The following is a 12260-nucleotide window of genomic DNA, read 5'->3' as shown; positions in this document are numbered from 1 at the left end:
TGTCTGCAGAGCCAGGCTGAGGGGCTGGGCATACTTCAGCTTTGACCTTGTAATCACATGCCCCGATTAGGACTAGGAGGACCAAGGGATCCTGGAATCTAGTGGCTACTGCACCACCTTGCCCCCAGCCTTTGTTCCTGGGCTTGGGTCTGCATCCCCATACCTGGCCTAACCTAGGAAGGGTAATCAGAGGGCATTTGGTTTACCGTCTCCTTGGACTAATCAGGAAGCCAAAGCCCAGAGAGGGAGAGACTTGCACAGCGTCACACAGCAAGTCAGTGGTCTAGAGTCCTAGGGGCTCCCTGTCCAGCAGTCTTCCCCCTGTGCCATTGCCAGAGGGGGTGTGTGGGAGCCTGGCACACATGGTGAAACATGGGGGTATGAGGCTTTGCGTTCAGACAAATATCTCCACCATTGACTTGTTGGGTGAACTTGGCTATGACTAACCCTTTCCAAACTTCAGTTTCCCCCATGAGACCTCTGCCTCCAACCCTCCTTCCAGAAAGCTACCCTAGACACCTCAGATCACAGGAGTCAAACTGACTCAGCGCCGCACACCCCAGGGATGGGGGGCAGCCAGAGAGAGAGAATCTGTTTTTGGGGGTTCTCTGTGCAGTGGGGAGGAAAGGACATTAGCCATGATGCTCCAACAGGAGTGCTAAGAGCAGCCAGGAAAAGCCAGGTACAGGTGCATGGGGGAGCTGGCAGGGGCGGGGGGTGTTGGGAAAGGTGGGCCCATGCCTGTTACCAGAGCAGGTGGCTCGTTATGGGGAGGCTGCCAATTGGGCTGGCTCTTAGGGTCAGCAGGCTTTTGATGGTCTCAGACAAGGAGGTGGGGAGAGCTGGTGGGGGAGTCGTGTTAGGAAATGCAGGGCCTGTGCAGGGAAGCTGGGGGATCTGTTTTGGCAGGAGAGCAGGTGTGTGAGGTCTCTCAGGGCAGAGAGCTGGAAAGCAGCTGAGCACCAGGAATGTGGGGGCCTTGAATGCTGACGCAGGCCTAGGGCACTGAAGCGTTACCATCCGGGGAGTGCCTGGGGTTACTCTCTCCACTCCCTTCCTCCCACTATCGGTGGAGAGCTCTCACCAGGCTAAAAATGGGGTTTGAAGGGTCCCCCTCCACCTCTGTGCCTCTGCTTGTGTTTGCACAACACCCAGGAGAGGGAGAAGGAACTGGCTCCCTCCTGGCACCACATCTCAGTAAAGGGGCACGTGCCACATCTCAGTAAAGGCGCACTGATTTGGAGCAACCTCCGAGTGGGTCTAAGACATCTTCATCTGTGCAAATTCTATGACATTCTTTCCACCGACAGCTGGGGAGGGTCTACATCCCTACGTCCCCTCTTCTTAAATCTGAACTTGTCTTGGTGACTCGCTATAACCCAGAGAATTCAGCAAAAATGATTCTGGGTGACCTGTAGGTCAAAAAAGGCCACACAGCTTCCGCCTGGTTATCTCGGGACACTGGTTCCACAGAGGCCTCCTCTGAGATGCTCCCTCTACAACCCTGAGGTGCCTGTGCCACATGGAGAGGCCACAGGCAGGGGCTCAGGCCACAGTCCAGCTAGGCCAGCCCAGGCACCAGACAGAGGGAGAAGCCTGGTCCAATGGCTGGGGTCACCCCCAGACCTGGAGGGGCACAGAAGGGCTCCCTGCCCCATATACCTGACCGACCCAATCCATGAACGTAAGAAAACAGCTGTTGCTTCATGTCACCAAGTGTGGGTAGTTTCTCAGGCAGCGATCAGAACTGACATGAGCTTGGTGGCCCCGTGCTCTAAGCGTGGCACAAAACAAGCGATGGCTGAGTGAGGAACAGATGAAAGAGTGGAGAACCACAGATCTCCTTTGGGCAGAGAATGAAGCTCCTATAGCCAGGACAGGCTATGTAATTTGCACAAGCTTCCGGTGCAACACTAACACACAGGGCTCCTTGTTTCCAAAATTAAGAATTTCAAGGGAATTCCCATAGTGGTACAGCAGAAATGAATCAGACTAGGAACCATGAGGTTGCAGGTTCGATCCCTGGCCTTGCTTAGTGGGTTAAGGATCCAGCGTTGCTGTGAGCTGTGGTGTAGGTCGCAGACATGGCTTGGATCTGGCGTTGCTGTGGCTGTGACGTAGGCCGGCAGCAACAGCTCCGATTAGACCCCTAGCCTGGGAACCTTCATATGCGACAGATGCGGCCCTAAAAAGACAAAAGACAAAAAAAAAAAAAAAAAAAAAAGAATTTCAAGATGGCAACAGCAGAGCATCAAACCCAGCTTCCCAAGCAAAGGCCCAGCCGCACACACAGGAAGCCAACCCTCCTGCCAATCTGCTGTCTGCCTCCTCTAAGAGCCCTGGTCCCCCTCTTACATTCTCATTTAACCCTTTTCTGTCTTCTGCTCCCTGAGGCTGGGGCTTGAGTGTTCGCGTCCCAGAGTTGGACATGGATAAGAACTCACCAGTGCCAATTGAGAGGACTCAGTGTCAAAGGAAATCAGAGCCAAAGGCAGAGAAACCAGGAACTCAGAGACCTCAGTTTAAGAGCCAGTGTTCTCTGAAGCTCCACTGACACCTGAATAAGATGGAGGCTTCACGGTGGCTAAGAATCATGGGGACAGCACTCGCAATCACGGTTGTCTGTCACTCTGCTTTCTTATGTGTAAGCGCTCTAAATGCATCTCTTTTAATCATGGGGTAAATATTATTACTATCATCCCCACTGCAAACTTTGGGGACTGAGGATCAGACACAGCCAGGCATCTTTCCAGGGTCAGAGACAGTAAGGGTAGGGGCAGGATCTCCATCTGGGCCTCACTGGTTTCAAACCCTTGTTCCCCAAGTTCCCTCCTGCAGGTGCTGATGCAGGTGGAAAGCATCCCTGCACTTGCAGAGAAGCAAATCCTCTGCCAGGAGCCAGAGGGCCCAGGGAGCACTCCCTGAGGCCGAGGCTGGGGACTGGCCTTCCCGGACCACCTGGCTGGACCATCAAGTTCCCAGATCCCAGGTGAGACCTCTGTTAAAGCCTTTGGCGTCAACGATATGGGAGGGGGTGTGCCCTGAGCCTGTGGGCATCTCAGGACCGGAAAGAGGCCCTGCAGCCTGACTGGTGATGGAAGAGGTGCCTGCATTTCAATTCTTCCAGGACCCTGGCTGGCCTTTGCCAGGGTCAGCCAGGGGTAGTGGCATCACAACACACTGTCTCCTTTTGGTGTCAGTGGTGTTCACTGAAGGCAGAGGAGGAGGGGACCAATGGCAGCAGGGCTGTTTCTGTTGATGCTGTTGACAGGCTGGATGACGAGGAAAAGCTGGGCAGATCCAGGAGAACTGGATGCAGGACCCTGCCCAAGACACTATAGGGCTCCCAAGGGCAGGCTGGGAAGAGGTCAGGGATTCCAAGGGATGCCACCACCTTGGAATCTTCACCAAATTTCCATTCAGGGGTTGAGAGAAGGAAGGTAGGGCAGGCAAGGGAGCGCTAGGGACAGGGGGCGGGTGAGAGACCCTCGAAGGGCAGGAAGCATGTCTATGTCACCAGGAGTGAAACTCAACAGTTAAAGCCAACCTTTCCCCTTGGGCAGAGTGAGTTGGAATTAAGCCTCATGGAGCCAGAAGGCCCTGAAGCAGCACTGGCCTAACCACCTAATTTTATAACGAGGACACTGGGGCCCCAGAAGCTCAGTGACTTGCCCAGTTACACCGCTTCCCTGGGGCAGGGCTGTGATTCTGAGTGAGTCCTCACTCAATCACAGCTCAGCCGAGAGGCTGGCATGACTTGCTGACATTTTCTGAGTGTTCCCGGCCAGGCTCGGTGCCGAGCGTCTTTACCAACTGTTTCGCTCAACTCTCACCACAACTCTGCCCCATAGGATCCAGTTAGGGCACCTCCCCAGGTGACAGAGGAGAAGACAAGCTCCGTGGCCCGTCAAAGCTCCACTGCAGAGGGGCTAGGCTTATATACAGGCAGAAGGGCGGCCAGGTGGGGCCCTGCAAGGACTATGATAAGAACCACTTCTTAGGTCTACAAACCCTTAACTATTTGCATCCATATGACTACCCTAGGGCCTCCCAACAACCCAGCCAGTGCAGGCTGAGCAGGTACTACTTTCTCTGCTTGATGGGGAGAAAACCAAGCCCCAGAGAAGGAGTGACGAGCCCACAAAAGAACTGGATGCAGGGCCCTGCCCAAGACGGTACCGGGCCCCCGAGAGCAGGCTGGGAAGAGGGCAGGGAGGGGAGAGAGAAGCTATGCCTTTCAGCCTCTTCTGGAACAGAGCAAACTGAGCTGGTCCTGGGCCCCACACCTGTCCCGTCAAGGCTCCTGTGTGCCTCTCCTTCTTGCTCTGCTTCCTCTTCTGCCCAGCCCTGCTTTGCCCCACCCTCACCTGGAGCAGGGAGGGAAGGCCTAAGACCTGCCCTCCTGGCTGCTGTTCCTCCTCCACGTCCCTCTCTCACTGACAAGGAGACTCAAAACTAATAAGCCTGGGGACACCTGCTCCACCGCAGGAGGCCAAGGTGGCTCCTTGCACAACCCAGGCACCACCTCTGCCGGCCACTTCCAAAGGCTGGCCATCGGCCACCGCAATGGCCTAGATAAGAGACGTGGATGGTTTGATACTGGACTTCTCTATCAGAACAGCAGCTTGATGGTTATGTTTGGGTTGAGTGCAGTGCAAGAGGAAGAGAGACAGCTGAGCACCCCCTTTTCCCCTCCCCTTTACCCCCCAGCCAGCCTCAGAGGAGCAGCCTTCCACCTCCTTGAACATCATACCCCCCCACCCCAGCATTGCAGCCACAGGGCCTTTGCACATGCTAGTCCCTCTTTCTCCAATGTGCTTCCCTCCACTCACTCACTTGTTAATGTCTACGCAATTGCCACTTCCTTAGGGAAGCCGTCCCTGATGGCAGTGAAGATCAGATGCCCTGTTAGAGGTTTTCACAGCTCCCTGATTTCGCCATCATAACAAGTAATACTTCATGTAAAGATTCATTTCTTTTTTTTTTTTTTCCCTTTCCTAGGGCCGCTCCTGAAGCGTATGGAGGTTCCCAGGTTATGGGTCTAATTGGAGCTGTAGCCACTGGCCTATGCCACAGCCACAGCAACGTGGGATCTGAGCTGCGTCTGCAACCTACGCTGCAGCTCATGGCAAAGCCGGATCCTTAACCCACTGAGGAAGGCCAGGGATCGAACCTGCAACCTCATGGTTCCTAGTCGGATTCGTTAACCACTGCACCATGAGAGGAACTCCAAGATTCATTTCTTAGTCCTAATACCAGGCTCTCCCAAGAGACTATCAACTCCATGAAGGCAAGACTCGCATCACCATTGTGCCCCCAGGGCCATGTGACTGCCTCACAGTAGGTATTTAAAGAAGATTTAAGGACATTTAGATTGCTCACCTCCTGCCTAGCAGCAGCTACAAACTCCACTAGGCCCCAGATACCACTGGCCAGGCTTCAGGGCTGCCCCAAGGTCAGAAGAAGCCTAGGAAGCTGCCCCACAGCCTTCCCACTGACCCCTATTGTCAGATCAAGAGGCAGGACTGGAAGGTGTGAATCAGAGAAACCTGGAGATATGAGAGGGGGAAAAAAAGCCTGCAACCTAGAGGATGGGGAGCCATCAGCATCATACAAGCACGTGTGCCATATACACGTGTGTGAATGTATGTCGTTGCCTACACACACACATATATAGACACAAGAGCAAGCCTGTGTATATGCACACATATACACCCCCCCCCATAAGCAAGCATATATGGGTAAACGTGACCCTAACACACTCCTCACTTGGGTAGTCACCCTTCAGAGTTGCGGCTCAAGGTAGAGCCTTTGACCTCTACATCCCTACTCCTTCCCCACCACCCACTGAGACTCCTTTTTCTCTAACCAGGGGCTCTAAGGGCCTCAAAGCCTTGGCTCAGGGAGGTGAGATGGTCCAGCCTTTCCACCACAGCTGGGATGCCCAGGCTGGAGGTGACGGCCCCCTCCTATTCCAGCTTCTGCACCTCACTACAGAATGGCTGCCTTCCTCCAGGACAGGTGATGAGCCACAGAAACAGGGTCCTACTGGGGAGGGGGACGGGGAGGCCCCTCGCAGCAGGTTCTGCACTGGCCTTCAGCACAAGTTAAAACATTTTCCTTTTCTTCATAATTTTTTTCCCTGACACAACTGCCCATGAAACATTTTAATAACATCCCAGAAAAGGTCAGGGAGAAGGAATTTCACAGTCCCTGAGCAGGCAGCTATAACTTCAGCTCTTCCTTGAGTAAAGGAGATGAGAGATGGGGACCAGACGCGGGTCTGAGTAGAGAAGGGCAGGGTGGGAGAGGCCAGGGCAGGCCAGGGGGTGTGGCAGGTGTGGCTGTGAGCCTTGCCACCTGCTATGAGTTCTGGCAACACTTTGGGGAGAGTGGGGGTCACCAGGGGGTGCTTTCACATCCGTTCGTCAACACTGCTTGACAGAAGCCTTGGGCGGGGGCACCACTCCTGCCCATTTTGCAGATGGGGAAATGAAGGCTCTTGGAGGTGATATGAATAGACCAGCACACAGTGAAGGCAGGGAGGCCGGACCCGCAGTTTTACTTCAGACACACAAACCTGCTGCTGGAGCTTATCGTTGGGTGAAACAACCCCCTCAATATCTGCACAATTCCACAAACCCTGGGGCTGGGGGTTTGCTAGGAAGGTGGGTAGGGCTTGGACAGATGCCCTTAGGAACTGGAGGATGGCCAGATGAGCCGGCCCTGGGCACAGATGCTCAGGCAGCTACAGAGGAGACTGAATACATCTACTAAACATCTGGAGAGGGGTCATGGGCAGGGGTCCATGCAGGTCCAGGAACTGCTCCAGAGCTTGAGGAAATGCAGTTGAGAACCTTCTCTCCAGTGCCAACCCGAGATGGGACAGGGACTGACACCCCGTCCTTGGCACCTGCAGCCAGCCATCAGCCAAGAGGTGTGTCATCCCACACTTGGTACCTCACCCCTGCCCCCTAGGCTCCCTCAACCCTTGCCAGGGCCACAGGAACTGGGGACTGCAAAGGGAGACCCTCCATCCCCTGCAAGAATGACAGGAAGAAGTCCCCGGCCACCCGCCAAGCCTGGGCTTGACATCCAAATTCTTTGCTATGTGGTCTCAGGCCCTGCAGGGGACAGGCTGCTTGGGTGTCCTTTACCCAGGTGGTAGATGCTCTCTTTGGATTCAGAAGTCCTGAGCCTCTGGTACTCGCTCTCTGGCTGGGCCCCTGGAGGCTGTAGGAGCGCCTGCTTGGCCTCATGCACCAGGGGACTGATAGCAAAGAGCACCGTGTAAAGGGGGCGGAGCCACGGGCTAGGGGAGCAGTGGGGACGGAAAACAGCCACAGCCGACTTACTGTTTACGTCTGACGGCCTGCCTAGCTAAACAGCTGTTTGAAATATTAATAACTGTCAGATGGGAAGGGCCTGGGGCTCAAAACAGTTTCATACCATCTGTCTGTAGAGTAAACACACTTTGGAGAAGGGGGCCGGGGATCGGGAGGCAACGTCTCTGCTTGGAGCGAGAATGGAGCAAGAAGCAGAAGGACCTTGGGGACCTCACTGGGCAGGGAGGGGCAGCAGCGATTTAAACCCCACAATGTTTATTGAGTACCTACTATGGGCAAGTCCCCTAGCTTGTATAGCACACATCTACCACTTGGATCAGCTCAGCAACCAACACACTTTGTTCTGATAATGGAGGGCCCTATAGAATATCCCTTTTCCCATTTGCAGCCCATACAATTTGAACACGGCTGACCCAACCTCCTGGCTCCACTAGGGGGCGGATGACCCATCTCTAGTATGTCAGAATTAGGATGACTGGTTTCAGGATAGCCCAATAAACGGGCCAATGAGAATCGGCTTTGGGACTTCTGCTGGAATTAGTGAAAAAGAATGTTTTTTTCCCCACTGGGGTTGATATATTGGTAAGAAGTAACCCTAGGGGTGCTGGTGTCCCTCTCTGCCAATATAAAAAAGTAGAGTCCAGTGCTGAAGTCAGATTCTTGCTCTGTTGAGTGCCTGATACAGCCACACTTGAAATCACTTTTACTTTTGAATTATATGAGCCAACCCCTTTTTGCTTGAACCACTTAAAGGTTTCTGTCCTTTGCAACCAAGAGTACTGACTGATCCAAAGAGTCAAAGCCCTAGCCAAAGAGAGCTGGGAAGGCCCAGGCACTCTCAAGGAGCCCATTCTTCCTTGGCGCCTGTGCTCAGATAGAGGGGGTTGCCCTCCTGAGAGACAGCTGGCACCCATCCCCATTAAAGGACAGGTCCAGGGCTCCCGGCCCACCTAAGCTCAGTATCTCTCAGAGACAAGGCAGAAAACCAAAATATCCTGGGCCCAATCTCATCCTTCCCCAAGTTAATCCATTTTCCACATTGCTGCCCTGCCTGGCCAAGGAAACACCATCAAGAAGAGTCCAGATGCTCTAATACACCAATACCACAGCCTCTGGGGGGCTGGGGGCACCTCCTTCCCTGAATGCCCAGATGGCTTGGGCAAAATCCCTCTGGCTACCTCCGCGTGGTCTTCCCCAGAGCTCAGTGGCCCTGCAGGCAAGCGAGGACTCACCAGGACTGTCAGCACAGAGGTCCCCACGGTGACATTCTCATACAAGCTGACGTTGTACAGCGGTTGGCTGAAGATGGGTCGGTTGTCATTCTCGTTGATGAGGGTGATCTTCACCTTGGCGTAGCCCACGTGGTCAGGCACACTCTCGTTGGCAAAGAGCTGGATGGGTGCAGTAGGGGGCCAGGTGAGCTCTTGCATGCGCGTGGAGCCCTCATTGCCCTAAGTCCCTGTGGACCCTCTGCCCACCCCAACCCAGAGCACCTGTTTGAGTCAGTGCCTATCCCAGGTGTGTGCTACTATGAGTCTCCCCATTAATGCTCGTAGGGCTAGGGTGGCCACAGAATCTGCAGGGAAGAGAAGGCCCGTTGGGGGCTGGACTGGCTGAGGCTGGGCAATAGAGGCTCCTGATGGGCTCCTGAGGCCGTGACGGTGCCTGGTAAAATTCCATTCAATTCTTGGACATTTCCTCATTCTTCTTGAAAAGGAGAGACCCAGCCTAGCCCCTGCCATAGCTCAGGGGGCTTCTCTGAGTCAGATTTACAAGGGAAGAGGGGGGAAAGATGGGAGGAGAGACTTCAGGGAATAGTGCCACCCCCGCCTCCCCTGAAATCCTCCACCCGACCAAGGAGACGCTGAAGGGGCCTTACGTCGAAGTCGTAGCGGTCCACAGTCTCGTAGTCCAGGGGGATGGCCACCCGGATGCGAATGTCTGCTTTCCCTTGGACGGAGGTGGGAGAGATGATGAAGTGGTGGGAGTTGTTCCCCACCAGGTACACCTCAAACATGCTGTTCAGGCCCTGGGTCAAAACAGAGGAGAAAACCGTCAGAGAGGGTGCAGGAGGCCAAGGCCCAGAGCATGGCTGGGGGAGCAGGGCTTTGACAGGGAGGCCGATGAGGCAGCGGGACCAAAGCAGGGCTTGCCTACCTTCTTATGCTAAAGTGGTCTGGCTTCCCCTCAATGATCCCAGCCCAGCTCCCTGGCCCTCCTGCCCATGTGCGGGCCCTCTGGAACACTCAACCTTTTTGTCTTTTTTTTCTTTTCCTTCATCACCCCGTCAGATGCTCACAATGTCCCTTCCAGGTGGTTTGGTTCATTTTCTATCTCCTGCTCCCTTCCTCTGCCCCAGTGACCCTCAGCTGCGGAGGGTGGATGGGAGGGAGATGGAGGCAAGAGGGGGAGAGAGGGTCAGGAGGGACTGGAGGGGAGAGAAGCGAGTAAGCATCCCCATTCAGCTTGGACAGGAGAGGGTACCGGGGGCAGAGCAGGAGACTGCTTCTCCCCTGTCCTCCCTCTGGACCGTGTCAATGGGGGGAGCACTGCCATCACTTACATGTGTGAGTGGGAACCACCCAGACGGCTCAGTGGCAAAATGAACCCCAGGTACCCATCTCTGTGTGGCCAGTGGGACACTGGATCCCAGATAGCGCAGAGCTGCCACACCCCTCACTGGCTCCCCTACAGTCTGGCAGCCCAAGGCCGCGGTTTCGGGTGGGGAGGTCTCAGTCTGGGTCAGGTGTTTCCTGTCACTCTGACCAGGGATTCCTCATGTGCTGTCTGGCTGGCCTCCTACACAATGTGTGCTTTCTCCACGCTACCCAGGCCCCAGGTCAGGAGGAGCAGCCACTGCTAAAGGCAGGAGCCAGGGGTGCTGACTCCCTGGAGTCTAGCCTGCTCTGAAAGTGATTCCACCTCCATCATGGGGAGGAATTACCTCCAAATTGGCCCCCTCCAACCGAGGCAGGTGGCCTGTGGTCTGGAACCTGTCAAGAACCTCACCTGACCCTTGCTGAGATGCCCAGTGGATGACTGACCCAGGCTCTGGGCCTGCATGACCCTCCCCTGGCCTAGTGCCCAGCACGACCCCTCTGGGTACGTGTTCCTTGGATCCAGGGGCTGGCAGAGGAGGCATACTTTTCTTCTCAGTTGCCCAGGTATTTGAGGGGCTTTCTTCTAGAGGTTGTTCCTACTAAGATGTGCAGCCAGGCAAGCTGGAAGCTTCTACAGGGTCAGAGAGGGAGGGTCCTGGCAAAGCTGGAATGGACACCCTCAGCGAAGCCTGAGATTCACAAGATCCTGAGGTCCCTGGAGCTCTCCCACAGGCACTCAGACAAGTTTGTGGAATGAATGTATAAACACATGAGCCAGCCCCTTGAGTTTTTCCTACGTACTGGAAATGGGCAAAATAAGGCCACTGCCAATATTGGGGTCCAGGCAAGCAGCAGGCCCATTAGGGCCCCCAGCCCCAAGGGGCTCCCCAGACTGTGTGGGCAACGCTTTTCTGGTCCTATTGAGCTGTGGGGTTTCAAAGTCTCCCTGGTGTGGAATCCATCGGTCGGATGGAGGGGACCAATTAAATGCCCGAAGGGGCACTAATAGCCAAAGCCAGTGGACTGTGACAGCTCTGAGCAGCTGACATCAACACTTCCCTCCCACCCCCTGCCCTGGACCTTGGTCCCGCCACCACAGGATCTGGGCCCGAGAAGGTGGGCCTATCTGAGCTGTGCCCACAGCAGATGGAGCAACCCCGCCCCCTCTCCACCCTGGGCAGCCCGCTCCCCACAGTGCCCACCACACCTCCCAGCCTGCCCTCCCAGGCTCACTTACCAGGTTCTATCAGTGGGAGTCGGTCAGTCAAAGGGTATGGAGACAGAGAAGGAGCCGGAAAGGTACGGAGGGAGGAGGAAGGAATCAGAGAGAAAATGGTGAGATCCAAGGTCAGGGTAAGGGAAACGGGCCGAGATGGCCCCCAGGAGCACACCCTGCTCCAGAGAAACAGACCCCTCTGCCGCTCATGGGCCATGGCTTCTGGGGGTGCAAGGGAGGGGCGGGTGTGTGGAGTGTGCACACGGGTGCCGGGGTGTGGGATGACCCCCCCACACCCAAGGAAGGGGAAAAGACACAGAGGCAGAGATCCAAGGGCATGAGGGTGACCTGGGCTGGGCTCCTGTCTCCCTGAACTCTTTCTGTCCTCAGCTAGAGGGAGGTGGAGGGATGGCTCAAGCCTGGGAGAGGAGGGGCCGTGTTCCAGGAGCCTGGACAGAACCCCTGCAGGAAACAGCCCCATGAATTGGCATCTTTTAATTTTCCTAACATAGAAAATGCCTGGACAGAACCCAGGAGCCTGGACAGAACCCCTGCAGGAAACAGCCCCACGCATTGGCAGGTTTCAATTTTCCTAACATAGAAAATGCCAATGACGTGATAAACACAGACATGGAAAGTCCTCACCCAGTTTAGAAGCATTAAGGGCTCACAACCGTATCCCTCTCCCTGTTGTCCCTGCCACTTGCGAGGCTTTCCCAGAGTCAACCACACCTCAATCCCTGGGTCTCTTTCCCCAGGAAGCCCGCTCACAAGCCAGCCCGGTGTATCCATGCCTGCCCTTGTTGACACAACAGTAGCTATACACACTGCTCTGGGTTGCGTTTTTTTCCCCACTTAAAACTATGTCCTGAAGCTTGTTCCACGACTGTGCAAATAGGTGACGACAATCACACAACACGCATTCTCTGGACACCTATTCTTTGCCAGACGCTGTTGAGAAGAACCACAGAAGAGCCCTCCGTGGTTGCTGTGGGATGTGGGGAGGCCCTGAGGTGCAGACCAACCTCAGGCCGTGAAAACCCACACCACAGCAGGCACACCGTAGCTGCTCAGAAGCCATGGGGCTTCAGCAGCTTT

General features: G+C 55.2%; 1 protein-coding gene across 4 annotated transcripts in view; it reads right to left on the bottom strand.

Annotated features, from left to right (window-relative positions):
• Positions 1-12260, bottom strand: part of CDH23 (cadherin related 23) — a 441841-nt gene that overhangs the window by 173586 nt on the left and 255995 nt on the right. For all 4 annotated transcript variants that reach the window (XR_014828081.1, XM_084997262.1, XM_084997263.1 and 1 more), the window contains 2 exons: positions 9226-9375; positions 8579-8737 (listed from right to left, as the gene is read on the bottom strand). Coding sequence is in view for 3 of the 4 variants with exons in the window: in XM_084997262.1 (XP_084853388.1) it covers positions 8579-8737; positions 9226-9375 (309 nt within the window). In the remaining variant the exon portion in view is untranslated. The remainder of the gene's footprint in view (positions 1-8578; positions 8738-9225; positions 9376-12260) is intronic.

Source organism: Sus scrofa, chromosome 14 (assembly GCF_054392235.1).
Source record: "Sus scrofa isolate SSC_HxYL_T2T_F1_AM1 chromosome 14, Sscrofa_HxYL_maternal_Yorkshire_Landrace_v2.0, whole genome shotgun sequence".
Lineage (NCBI taxonomy): Eukaryota > Metazoa > Chordata > Mammalia > Artiodactyla > Suidae > Sus > Sus scrofa.
This window is presented reverse-complemented; position numbering and strand designations above follow the sequence as displayed.